Source organism: Pristiophorus japonicus, chromosome 1 (genome assembly GCF_044704955.1).
Source record: "Pristiophorus japonicus isolate sPriJap1 chromosome 1, sPriJap1.hap1, whole genome shotgun sequence".
NCBI lineage: Eukaryota > Metazoa > Chordata > Chondrichthyes > Pristiophoridae > Pristiophorus > Pristiophorus japonicus.
This window is the reverse complement of record NC_091977.1, coordinates 378,997,648-379,011,906: the sequence shown is the minus strand read 5'-3', so window position 1 is coordinate 379,011,906 and position 14,259 is coordinate 378,997,648. Positions and strand designations below refer to the sequence as shown.

Genomic DNA, 14,259 nt, shown 5'->3' with positions numbered 1-14,259 from the left:
TTCTGCAACTTTGCCTCCAAAGTCTCATCTTAACTAATAATAAATTGTCTTATTTCATTTTGTAGTAATGATTAAAAAAATACCATGACAGTATAAGAAAAATTATGTGTTTCATTTGAATGTGCACAATGACTGAATTAAATTTACTGGTGAAAATATCTAGGTGGCATTTATTTTCAGTATCCTCATCAGTTGCAATGAATATTAAAAATAGTTCTTGAATTCTGTAATTTCTTTAATATTTTAAAGATAGCTTTATACTGAACAGTGCTTGAACTGTTTTAACCACACTGCTGTGTTTTCATTACTTCAGAGCAAGGTTATCAAGGTAGAATCATCCATTTTTTATGAATTCTACTTACAGTAGCCATTACGAATTACATCTGTATGTAATTCACAACTCAAAAACTCAGTAAAAAATAATTTCCTGACCACATTTACTACTTTAGTCTCGATCCTTGTATGTAGGAATGCTTTAATGTATTTTACAACATTTTTTTTTCTTGACAGTTTTAAGATTTAAAGCATCTGTGCGCATGGAATGCAAATACATTATTTGGTAAAGTGAACTGTCAAGTTTAAAAAGTCAAGCCACAGTGGTGCAAATTTGAGTCGCTAAGACTTTTTTTGCTAAAGATAGATGTATCGGCAACAAAAAGAGAGGCTATTACTTGCTTACTCTCTAAGACCCCCTTCCCAATGTGAAAATAAAGGTGCTTCATTGTTTGCAGCATACCATTTTTCTAGATACTAATTACTTGCATAACCAGGGTAATAGACACCTACCTTGCATTTTGTTTGATTTAAAAATATTAAACAAAGAAGGAATTGACAGATTTATTCCATTACTTAATCTACATTTCAAAAGCAGTTCTGAAAACCAATAATCTTATAACAACTTCTGTTCATTTTGTCCCAATCTATTTAATTGTTACTGAAATAAATACATATAGCTCGTGTTTGTCTTTACACCACTGAAATGACAAACAATGCAATTATTCAAGTGGAAAAGGTGGATTTAAATATGGCTTCATTTTGCTATACGTTTAAGCATACGAAAATTATATTTTAAATTTTATGTTTAAAGTGTCTTTTGATTCTGTGAATTTTGCACTTTTTAGAACAGACATATTTTTGACAAATAGCCTTCCTAACATTCTGAGTTATCTGTGAAAATGTTAATTTTAGATCAAATAATCCCAGTTTCTCCATTTCATCATTGCCTTGGGAAATGAATAAGAATAACTGGTTCACATATACTCAGCTGCTTTGGGTTTCTTCAAATGATGAGAATCTTCTCAAACCTTAGAAAATATCTGTCCCCAGACACCATCTACTGGATTTTAAAACTTATTACAGTATTTAATAGTACAATATTTTATTTTTCCTATTGTTGTATGTTAGCTCTCTGAGATATTATCTCCACATGAAATTAATCAACAAACATGTACCATCGCTGAATGAAACATGCCAGATTCAGGAACTCTAGTTATTTGTGCAACCTATACCTTACCTGTATGGCTCAGAGACACCTCAAGTTGGTGGAGAAATATCACCAACGATGTCGCCGCAAGATCCAACAAATCCCCTGGAAGGATAGACGCACCAACATCAGCGTCCTCGTCCAGGCTAACATCCCCAGCATTGAAGCACTGACGACACTCGATCAGCTCTGTTGGGCAGGCCTCATAGTTCGCATGCCAGACACGAGACTCCCAAAGCAAGTGCTCTACTCGGAGCTCCTTCACGGCAAATGAGCCAAAGGTGGGCAGCGGAACACTACAAGGACATCCTCAAAGCCTCCTTGATAAAGTGTGACATACCCACTGACACCTGGGAGTCCCTAGCTCAAGACCACCCTAAGTGGAGGAAGTGCATCCGAGAGGGCGCTGAGCACCTCAAGTCTCAACGCCAAGAGCATGTAGATATCAAGCGCAGGCAGCAGAAGGAGCATGCAGCAAACCAGTCCCATCCACCCCTTCCCTCAATGACTATCTGTCCCACCTGTGACAGAGTCTGCGGCTCTCGTATTGGACTGTTCAGCCACCAAATAACTCACTTCAGGAGTGGAAGCAAGTCTTCCTCGATTCTGAGGGACTACCTATGATGATGATGACCTTACCTTCAATAACACAAGGGCAAGTACGCTAACAGTGCATACAACATGCATTATTATACAGCACCAACATTGTATGTAAAATGTTAAAAAGCTACAGCCATCTTCTTGAAAATACCTAGTCAACAAATAGGGTGATTGTTTTCCCCATGCGACTGGTATTGGTAGGTTCCAAGCATTATGTAATGTAATATGCTTTGTTAATAAACACAAAAATATGGCATTGGTATATATTGAAAAGAACTTTATTTAGGATACTTACACCCTTTGTATGGAAGATTTATACTATATATAATAATTGCTCCATCAACAATCCGGTTTGTTCTGCTCTCAATTGAGTATCAACTGCTTTACGGCTGTGATATACAGCTTACTCACTTTGCAACATGTGCAATGGAACTAAGTTACATGAGCTATTCAGCAACAAGTTGTCTTTAATGTAGCAGAACATCCTAATGTCCTTTACAAAAATGGGGAGAAGGATATGAGCAGGAGTAGAAGAGTTAAGGAGGGCAACCGAAGAGAAGATTGAAGAGGTAGATTATAAGATGTAACAATGTGGAGGAGTTTAGGAAATATTCAGAATGATGAAAGTTTTATCACCGATGATGGAGTGTAGAGGGATACACAGTGAATGCAGAAGAGTAGAGAGTGTGAGCTGGGTCATAGGGCTAGAAGATATTGTAGAGATAGGATGGAGCAAAGCCATGGAGCAATTTTAAGCAAGGATGAGGATCTTGAAATCAAGGTTTTGGGGAATAAGGGGCCAATGAAGGTCATCAAGGACAGGGCTTATAGGAAAGCAGAACATAATGGAGAATAGGAAGCAGACAACAGTTCTTTGGACAAGATATATGCCAATATATCCTTGCTGAGGTGCAGTGTCTAAAACTGAACACAGTACTCCAGATGGTATCTGACCAAGGTTTTACACAAATGAAGCATAACTTCCCTCCCCGCCCCCAATTTGTATTTAAGTCCCCGGAGATAAAAGCCAACATTCCAGTAACCGTTTTGATTACTTTTTGTACATGTCCACTAGCTTTTAATGATTTGTGTACTCTCTTTGGTCCTCTACAGTTCCTAGTTTCTCACCATTTAGAAAATACTCCAATTTATCTTTCTTGGGTCCAAAGATGACCTTATGCTTGCTCACATTGAACTCCATTTGTCATAGTTCTGCCCACTCACTTGATGGCCGGAATTTAAAGCGGGAGACGGGTTAGGAGCGGGGGAGCTAGGAAGCTGTCAGGCCGCATGATATGTCCTTACTATACAGTATAAATGCACACGAGGCCCATACTTGAGAGAAGGTCACTCTGTGACCAGTTACCTTTATTACCAAGACCTCAAGTGATGAAGGTGGGTAGAGCTTCCCCTTTTATACCTGAAAGTCCAGGTTAGGAGTGTCTCCCACAAGTTCACCCCTTGTGGTCAATGTTCTCAGGGTGTACAACTTAGGTCAGCTTAAACATGGGTTACAATGATAGTTGAATACATGACATCACTTCCCCCCCCAAAGTCTTATTGGGATCACAGGTTAAGTCTCTCTGGTGGTTTACGCTCTCTTGTAGAGCGCCTGAGTTAGGGCTCCGGTTGTTGGGCGCTGGCCTGAGTGTCTGCTGTTTGCGGTGCCTCAGGCCTGTCCGGTCTGCCCACAGTGACTGGGCTCTCCTCCACTTAGTTCCGGTGTTCGGTCACTTGTGGTGGAGTAAACTCTACGTCGTGTTCTTCCTCTGCTTCTTCTATGCTGAACCTCCTTTTAGTTTAATCCACGTGTTTGTGGCAGATTTGTCCATTGGTAAGTTTAACTACCAAAACCCTATTCCCCTCTTTGGCAACCACAGTGCCTGCAAGCCATCTGGGCCTTGCAGCATAATTAAGGGCAAAAACAGGGTCATTGACATCAATACATCGCGCCCTCGCATTCCTGTCATGGTAGTCACATTGTGACTGACGCCTGCTCGCAACGATTTCTTTCATAGTAGGGTGTATAAGGGATAACCTGGTTTTGAGCGTCCTTTTCATTAGCAGCTCTGCGGGTGGAACCCCTGTGAGCGAGTGTGGTCGGGATCTATTGGCCAACAGGAGGCATGATATGCGACTTTTTAGGGAACCCCCTTGGTTTCTGAGCATCCCCTGTTTGATTATCTGCACGGCTCGTTCCACCTGGCCGTTTGAGGCCGGCTTGAATGGTGCCAATCTGACAGGGTTGATTCCATTGCCTGCCATGAAGTCCTGGAATTCAGTGCTTATGAAGCACGGGCCATTGCCGCTGACCAAGACATCCGGTAGACCATGGGCGGCGAACATTGCCCGTGGACTTTCTACTGTGGCAGAGGATGTGCTTGAATTTAAAATGGCACACTCAATCCATTTGGAGTAGGCGTCTACTACAACCAAAAACATTTTTCCAATGAAAGGACCTGCATAGTCCACATGGATGCGTGACCATGGCTTGGCGGGCCAGGATCAAGGGCTAAGGGGGGCTTCCCTAGATGCGTTGCCCAGCTGAGCACATTGTTGCACCTGCGAACACAAAGTTCCAGGTCTGCATCTATCCCTGGCCACCAAACGTGTGACCTGGCAATTGCCTTCATCATGACAATGCCTGGGTGCTCATTGTGAAGTTCTCTGATAAACACCTCTCTGCCCATCTGGGGCATGACTACTCGGTTTCCCCACAGTAGGCAATCGGCCTGAATCGAGAGTTCATCCTTGCGCCTATGAAACGGTTTAAATTCCTCAGGGCATGCTCCTTATGTGGCTGCCCAGACCCCATTCAGGACACATTTCTTAACTAAAGACAGTAGCGGGTCTTTATTTGTCCAGACTTTAATCTGACAGGCTGTCACAGGTGAGCCTTCACTTTCGAAAGCTTCAGCAGCCATGACCATCTCAGCATCATGCTCAGTTGCCCCCTCAGTGGTGGCTAGAGGGAGCCTGCTGAATGCATCGGTGCAGTTTTCAGTGCCCGGTTTGTGCCAAATTGTGTAGTCATAGGCGGCTAACGTAAGTGCCCACCTCTGTATGCGGGCTGATTCATTCGCATTTATGGCCTTGTCGGCCAAAAGGGACGTTAGGGGTTTGTGATCTGTCTCCAGCTCAAATTTCCTGCCAACCAGGTTCTGGTGCTTTTTTATTTACTGCATATACACATGCTAGCACTTCCTTTTCTACCATCCCGTAGCTCCTTTCTGCCTGGGACAGACTTCTGGAGGCATAAGCTACCGGCTGTAACTGACCATTGGCATTCACATGCTGCAACACACACCCGACCCCATAGGACGACGCATCGCACGTTAACACAAGTTTCTTATTCGGGTCATACAACGTTAACAGTTTGTTGGAGCATAATAAATTGCGTGCTCTATCAAAAGCCCTTTCCTGGCTGTCCCCCCAGACCCAATCGCGACCTTTGCGTAGGAGCACGTGTAGCGGCTCCTACAGCGTGCTCAATTTGGGAGGAAAGTTACCAAAATAGTTCAGGAGCCCCAGGAACAAATACAGCTCCATCATGTTGCGGGGTCTGGGTGCTCTCTGGATCGCTTCCGTTTTGGACGCAGCAGGTCTGATCCCGTCTGCTGCTACCCTCCTCCCCAAGAATTCTACCTCTGGAGCTAAGAAGACGCACTTTGACTTTTTCAGTTGCAGCCCTACCAGGTCCAGTCTGCGAAGCACCTCCTCCAGGTTGTGGAGGTGTTCTTCAGTATCGTGATGAGGATGTCATCTTGAAAAACCACCGTCCTTGGATTCGACTTGAGGCGGCTTTCCATATTTCACTGAAAGATCGCGGCGGCCGAACGAATCCCGAAAGGACATCTGTTATACTCAAACAACCCCTTGTGTGTCGTGATGGTGGTCAGCTTCTTCGACTCACTCGCCAGCTCCTGGGTCATGTAAGCTGAGGTCAGGTCCAATTTTGAAAAAAGTTTGCTATCGGACAGCGTCGCAAACATGTCCTCCGCTCTCGGTAGCGGGTACTGGTCTTGGAGTGACACTTGATTGATGGTGGCCTTGTAAATGCCACATATCCTGTCCGACCCATCCGCCTTGAGCACCGGCACGATTGGGCTCGCCCAGTCACTGAATTCGACTGGTGAGATGATGCCTTCCCTCAGCAGGCGGTCCAATTCGCATTCTCTCTTTTCCCGCATCACGTACGGCACCACTCTGGCCTTGTGGTGTACTGGCCTGGCGTCCGGGTTTATGTGGATTACTACCTTGGCCCCCATGAAAGTGCTGATGCCAGGTTGAAATAATGAGTCAAATTTGCCCAGGACCTGTGAGCATGATACTCGCTCCACAAAAAATATTGCATTGACATCGCCCCATTTCCAGTTTATGACAGCAAGCCAACTCCTCCCCAGTAGTGCGGGACCATCCCCCGGGACAATCCAGAGTGGCAACCTGTTCTCCGAATCTTTGTGGGTCACGACTACCGTGGCGCTGCCTAGCACCGGAATTATCTCCTTTGTATATGTCCGTAGCTGTGCGTCAATCGGCAATAATTTAGGCCTCCTGGCTTTGGACACCCACAACCTTTTGAACTGTTTGATACTCATCAGGGACTGGCTGGCCCCCGTGTCTAGCTCCATTAATACTGGAATGCCATTGAGGAGCACTTTCATCATTATCGGTGGTGCTCTGGTATATGAACTGTAAATGTGCTCCACATGAACTCGCTGAACTTCAGCTTCCAGCGATTTCCCCCAGTATTCATTTGGTCTCGTAGGGCTGACATCGGGCCCGTCCTCCTCGTACATCAACCTGGCTGCAGGCTTCCTGCACATACGCGCCAAGTGACCCGCTAACGTTGCAGTTTCTGCAGGTATATTGCTGATACCTGCAAGCTCTGGCTGGGTGTTTGCCTCCACACCTCCAGCATGAGCTGGAGGCCCCATTGTTGGAAACAAAAGGTCCATTACCAGTCGATCGTCTCTGACTGTCTCTGTGACTGTCCTTAAGCGCACCATTAACAGGTGTTGATGGCCCCATTACTTGCCGCATTGTCCATTGCGATGGCATGAATCGCCGTTCAGCGAGCCATTTTTTTCTGTTGAATTCCCCCTTTGGGTTCGACTACATGCTGGGGCATGTCCGATTGCCCTTGTCTGCCTGGAGAACCGTGTGCCGCGTTAACAATGTTGACTCCCTGGTCGTTTGCTGCATTTAAGCCAAGATTTTTGTCATACATCATTCTGGTCTCTTCCTCCCCTGAGATAAATGTCTGGGCTATCAGAGCCGCCGCTTCCAAGGTCAAGTCTTTGGTCTCAATCAGTTTCCTGAAAACCCCAGCGTGCCCGATGCCCTCAATAAAAAAGTCTTGCAGCATCTCTGCTCTGCATGCATCTGGGAACTTACATCGGCTCGCCAGTCGCCGGAGGTCTGCCATGAAGTCTGGAACGCTTTGCCCTTCTCACCGCCGGTGCGTGTAAAACTGGTGTCTCGCCATGTGCATGCTGCTCGCCGATTTAACGTGTTCCCCGATCAACTTACTGAGCTCTTCGAACGTCTTGTCCGCCGGCTTCTCTGGCGCTAGAAGGTCCTTCATCAGGGAGTACGTTCGAGATCCACAAACCGTCAGGAGATGAGCACTGCGTTTGTCGGCCGAATCCTGTCCCAACCATTCCTTAGTGACAAAACTTTGCTGTAGTCTCTCAATAAAGTCGTCCCAATCATCACCAACACAGTACCTCTCTTCTGTGCTGCTAGTGGCCATGCTCGCGTGGTTTAAATCCCAGTTTCTCGTTGCCAATGATATTTCCTTACTATACAGTATAAATGCACACAAGGCCCTTACTTGAGAGAAGTTCACTCTGTGACCAGTTACCTTTATTACCAAGACATCAAGTGATGAAGGTGGGTGGAGCTTCCCCTTTTATACCTGAAAGTCCAGGTTAGGAGTGTCTCCCACAAGTTTGTCCCTTGTGGTCAATGTTCTCAAAGTGTATAACTTAGGTCAGCTTATCTAAGGGTTAAGTCATGGCAGGAGAGCTCGGTCGGGTGTTATGCTCCTCCTGTGCCATGTGGGAACTCAGGGACGACACCAGTGTCCCTGACGACTATATCTGCAGGAAGTGTATCCACCTCAAGCTCCTGACGGTCCGCGTTGCGGAGTTGGAGCTGAGGGTGGATTCACTCTGGAACATCCACGATGCTGAGAATGACGTGAGTATCACATGTAGCGAGTTGGTCGTACCGCAGGGAAAGGGTCCACAGCCAGATAGGGAATGGAAGGCCAACAGGAAGAACAGTGCAAGGAAGGTAGTGCAGGAGACCCATGTGGTCATCCCCCTGCAAAACAGATACACTGCTTTGGGTACTGTTGAGGGGGATGACTCATCAGGGGAGGGCAGCAGCAGCCAAGTTCATGGCACCATGGCTGGCTCTGCTGCACAGGAGGGCAGGAAAAAGAGTGGGAGAGCAATAGTGATTGGGGATTCAATGGTGAGGGGAATAGATAGGCGTTTCTGCGGCCGCAACCGAGACTCCAGGATGGTATGTTGCCTCCCTGGTGCAAGGGTCAAGGATGTCTCGGAGCGGGTGCAGGACATTCTAAAAAGGGAGGGAGAACAGCCAGTTGTCGTGGTGCACATTGGTACCAACGACATAGGTAAAAAAAGGGATGAGGTCCTACGAAACGAATTTAAGGAGCTAGGAGCTAAATTAAAAAGTAGGACCTCAAAAGTAGTAATCTCGGGATTGCTACCAGTGCCACGTGATAGTCAGAGTAGGAATCGCAGGATAGTGCAGATGAATAAGTGGCTTGAGCAGTGGTGCAGCAGGGAGGGATTCAAATTCCTGGGGCATTGGAACCGGTTCTGGGGGAGGTGGGACCAGTACAAACCGGACGGTCTGCACCTGGGCAGGACCGGAACCAATGTCCTAGGGGGAGTGTTTGCTAGTGCTGTTGGGGAGGATTTAAACTAATATGGCAGGGGGATGGGAACCAATGCAGGGAGACAGAGGGAAACAAAAAGGAGGCAAAAGCAAAAGACAGAAAGGAGATGAGGAAAAGTGGAGGGCAGAGAAACCCAAGGCAAAGAACAAAAAGGGCCACTGTACAGCAAAATTCTAAAAGGACAAAGGGTGTTAAAAAAACAAGCCTGAAGGCTTTGTGTCTTAATGCAAGGAGTATCCGCAATAAGGTGGATGAATTAACTGTGCAAATCGATGTTAACAAATATGATGTGATTGGGATTACGGAGACGTGGCTCCAGGATGATCAGGGCTGGGAACTCAACATCCAGGGGTATTCAACATTCAGGAAAGATAGAATAAAAGGAAAAGGAGGTGGGGTAGCATTGCTGGTTAAGGAGCAAATTAAGGCAATAGTTCGGAAAGACATTAGCTTGGATGATGTGGAATCTATATGGGTAGAGCTGCAGAATACCAAAGGGCAAAAAACGTTAGTGGGAGTTGTGTACAGACCTCCAAACAGTAGTAGTGATGTTGGGGAGGGCATCAAACATGAAATTAGGGGTGCGTGCAATAAAGGTGCAGCAGTTATAATGGGTGACTTTAATATGCACATAGATTGGGTTAACCAAACTGGAAGCAATACGGTGGAGGAGGATTTCCTGGAGTGCATAAGGGATGGTTTTTTAGACCAATATGTCGAGGAACCAACTAGGGGGGAGGCCATCTTAGACTGGGTGTTGTGTAATGAGAGAGGATTAATTAGCAATCTCGTTGTGCGAGGCCCCTTGGGGAAGAGTGACCATAATATGGTGGAATTCTGCATTAGGATGGAGAATGAAACAGTTAATTCAGAGACCATGGTCCAGAACTTAAAGAAGGGTAACTTTGAAGGTATGAGGCGTGAATTGGCTAGGATAGATTGGCGAATGATACTAAAGGGGTTGACTGTGGATGGGCAATGGCAGACATTTAGAGACCGCATGGATGAACTATAACAATTGTACATCCCTGTCTGGTGTAAAAATAAAAAAGCGAAGGTGGCTCAACCGTGGCTATCAAGGGAAATCAGGGATAGTATTAAAGCCAAGGAAGTGGCATACAAATTGGCCAGAAATAGCAGCGAACCTGGGGACAGGGAGAAATTTAGAACTCAACAGAGGAGGACAAAGGGTTTGATTAGGGCAGGGAAAATGGAGTACGAGAAGAAGCTTGCAGGGAACATTAAGACGGATTGCAAAAGTTTCTATAGGTATGTAAAGAGAAAAAGGTTAGTAAAGACAAACGTAGGTCCCCTGCAGTCAGAATCAGGGGAAGCGATAACGGGGAACAAAGAAATGGCGGACCAATTGAACAAGTACTTTGGTTCGGTATTCACTGAGGAGGACACAAACAACCTTCTGGATATAAAAGGGGTCGGAGGGTCTAGTAAGGAGGAGGAACTGAGGGAAATCCTTATTAGTCGGGAAATTGTGTTGGGGAAATTGATGGGATTGAAGGCCGATAAATCCCCAGGGCCTGATGGACTGCATCCCAGAGTACTTAAGGAGGTGGCCTTGGAAATAGTGGATGCATTAACAGTCATTTTCCAACATTCCATTGACTCTGGATCAGTTCCTATGGAATGGAGTGTAGCCAATGTAACCCCACTTTTTAAAAAAGGAGGGAGAGAGAAAACAGGGAATTATAGACCGGTCAGCCTGACATCGTAGTGGGTAAAATGATGGAATCAATTATTAAGGATGTCATAGCAGTGCATTTGGAAAGAGGTGATATGATAGGTCCAAGTCAGCATGGATTTGTGAAAGGGAAATCATGCTTGACAAATCTTCTGGAATTTTTTGAGGATGTTTCCAGTAGAGTGGACAAGGGAGAACCAGTTGATGTGGTATATTTGGACTTTCAGAAGGCTTTCGACAAGGTCCCACACAAGAGATTAATGTGCAAAGTTAAAGCACATGGGATTGGGGGTAGTGTGCTGACATGGATTGAGAACTGGTTGTCAGACAGGAAGCAAAGAGTAGGAGTAAATGGGGACTTTTCAGAATGGCAGGCAGTGACTAGTGGGGTACCGCAAGGTTCTGTGCTGGGGCCCCAGCTGTTTACACTGTACATTAATGATTTAGACGAGGGGATTAAATGTAGTATCTCCAAATTTGCGGATGACACTAAGTTGGGTGGCAGTGTGAGCTGCGAGGAGGATGCTATGAGGCTGCAGAGCGACTTGGATAGGTTAGGTGAGTGGGCAAATGCATGGCAGATGAAGTATAATGTGGATAAATGTGAGGTTATCCACTTTGGTGGTAAAAACAGAGAGACAGACTATTATCTGAATGGTGACAGATTAGGAAAAGGGGAGGTGCAAAGAGACCTGGGTGTCATGGTACATCAGTCATTGAAGGTTGGCATGCAGCTACAGCAGGCGGTTAAGAAAGCAAATGGCATGTTGGCCTTCATAGCGAGGGGATTTGAGTACAGGGGCAGGGAGGTTTTGCTACAATTGTACAGGGCCTTGGTGAGGCCACACCTGGAGTATTGTGTACAGTTTTGGTCTCCTAACCTGAGGGAAGGACATTCTTGCTATTGAGGGAGTGCAGCGAAGGTTCACCAGACTGATTCCCGGGATGGCGGGACTGACCTATCAAGAAAGACTGGATCAACTGGGCTTGTATTCACTGGAGTTCAGAAGAATGAGAGGGGACTTCATTGAAACGTTTAAAATTCTGACGGGGTTAGACAAGTTAGATGCAGGAAGAATGTTCCCAATGTTGGGGAAGTCCAGAACCAGGGGACACAGTCTAAGGATAAGGGGTAAGCCATTTAGGACCGAGATGAGGAGGAATTTCTTCACCCAGAGAGTGGTGAACCTGTGGAATTCTCTACCACAGAAAGTTGTTGAGGCCAATTCACTAAATATATTCAAAAAGGAGTTAGATGAAGTCCTTACTACTAGGGGAATCAAGGGGTATGGTGAGAAAGCAGGAATGGGGTACTGAAGTTGCATGTTCAGCCATGAACTCATTGAATGGCGGTGCAGGCTAGAAGGGCCGAATGGCCTACTCCTGCACCTATTTTCTATGTTTCTATACATGGGTTACAATGATAGTTGAATACATGACACTGCAGGCCTTGCCGAATTTAATGGCAGGGCCTGATTTTCATTTGAAACCTTTGCAGCCATCCAGATGTAGAGCCTGGCTAACTGCGGGCAGGTAAGCCTGTGGCACTAGGCCACAAAGAGGAGAGGGAGAGGCACCGGGGATGTGATCTGGGCCTGGAGAATAATCGGGGAAGGGGGACAGAATATCAGGTGCTAGGAGAATGATCAGGGGAAGGGAGAGAACATCAGGGACCTGGAGAATAAATGGAGGGGGAGAGGGAGACCTGATGAACGATTGGGGGTCGGGGGGAGAGGGGGTGAGGGGTGTATGGGGGGTAAGAGAAAGGCCAGGAAGGTAATCGGAGGCCAGCTAGGGGAATTTGGAGGCCTGGGGGTGGGGGGAGATTGGAGGCCTTGTGTGGGGTGGGGCCTCCGATCGGGGATGGTGGGTTAAGTGGAGACACTGGATCCAGCAGTCCTCATGTTCCATTAGCTGCCGAGTTTCCCGAGGCCTGTGAAACCTGACCAGCCACAGTCAAGTTTGAAATGCTGGTGAAATCTGAATAACGCCAGCTTCATTATAATATTTAAATAAGTGCCCCACCTCCTGGGATTGGGTTGGCTGCTTGGTCCCTGTCCCGCCTCCGTTAAAACCAAAATTGTGCAGCTTGAAGGCGGGTTATGGTCAGAATTCAGTTTTTCCCACCTGACCCCAACCCACCCGTTTTTGTGGGGTTAAAATCCCCCCCAATCAGTTTATGTCCCATTGCAAATTCCCGCTCCCATCTGCACTACTTATGTACTGTCCCTCCTAACTTAGGATGCAAAATTTTGGGTGGGAGTCAAATAGGACAGCTTTGATCTTTCCAAGTTGGAGAAAGGTGAATGAACAGCTAGATCTTTCTCTGTGTATATAACTTGAAATACTGCAGGTAGAGAATGAGATGACCAACAATGTGATATAATAAGTATCTCTCCATGTTAGGTTGACATGACAACGGAAATGTCACATGGTTATCCTCAAAAATTGAAATATTTATTGTATCACAGTTTTGATCATGATACACTTTTTTTCTGAAGTAAATAAATATTGAGTAAAATTTGAAGTGAAAATAATCAACTTACCAACAATGCTTGAAGTGCTTTGTTATGTCACTTTATCACTATTATGTTCTTATTATTGGCAATATGATATTATGTACTTTTGTTATTTGTGTTACATTTATTTATATATATATATGTATATTTACAGGGTTATAATTTTCTTACACTGTTTGTGCATAAACCCAAATAAAAAAGCTCAAATTACTATGTATACCTTTTTTGTTGCATTGTAACAGTTAAATACACTCAACAGAGAAAACTTAAAACAAAAAAGACAACTGGAAAAAGAACAGACCCACCGTCATCAGCTTGAACTGCAGTCAGAAACCTTTGGTCAGAGCATCCTATCTCTTAGGACCCAACTGAAGGATCAAAGATGCCTGGAGCATCTATCTAGTCAGTCAGGAACTATGGCTTCTGATCCAACAACCCTTTTAAACTGCTCCTTCGGACTCGAACAAAAGTCAGCCAGAGTTTCTGAAAGAGAGCGAGTTGAAGATTTAACCAGAGAGGATCTAGAAAAATCAGAACCAACTGATCCAGTGGTACCAGACAAATCTTACTGGATCCAGCGAGTTGGAAAGCTTTCTGCTCAGCTGCAAGAAAGCACTGAATACTGGGCAGACAAAATGAATGAACTAACCAAGGAAATTGAGCATGTTAATTCACCTTCCAAAAAATAATGGGTTCTGAATTAGTAAGTTCAGAAAACACTTGAGAAAAGAATGACAATTAAAGGTCACGTCTTTGAATGTGAGAGGTTTTGATGTTTATAACAAGCTGTTAATAAGAATAAAATAATACCGATGAGCTCATATAAAAACCATTATTATTGTAAAATTTGCATGAAATATTTATTGATTGCAGGTTTACAGCAAAATTTGTGCAATTCCAATGGGAAAAATTAATGAAAATGTATCTAGACGACTATCTAGACTACTGAAAAAGCAGATTACAAAAGGAAGTCAAATAAATATTATGTATTCTGAATAATTAAAATTCTTTAAACAGCATTGGT

The 14,259-nt window shown here is 45.1% G+C and overlaps 1 protein-coding gene across 1 annotated transcript in view; it reads left to right on the top strand.

Annotated features, from left to right (window-relative positions):
• The window catches only part of LOC139259642 (putative leucine-rich repeat-containing protein DDB_G0290503), an 82,365-nt gene extending 68,405 nt beyond the window's left edge, over window positions 1–13,960 (top strand). The window contains exon 4 of the mRNA XM_070875156.1: window positions 13,478–13,960. Within this exon, the coding sequence (XP_070731257.1) occupies window positions 13,478–13,924 (447 nt within the window). The 3' untranslated portion in view covers window positions 13,925–13,960. The remainder of the gene's footprint in view (window positions 1–13,477) is intronic.
• Window positions 13,961–14,259: the final 299 nt, after the last annotated feature.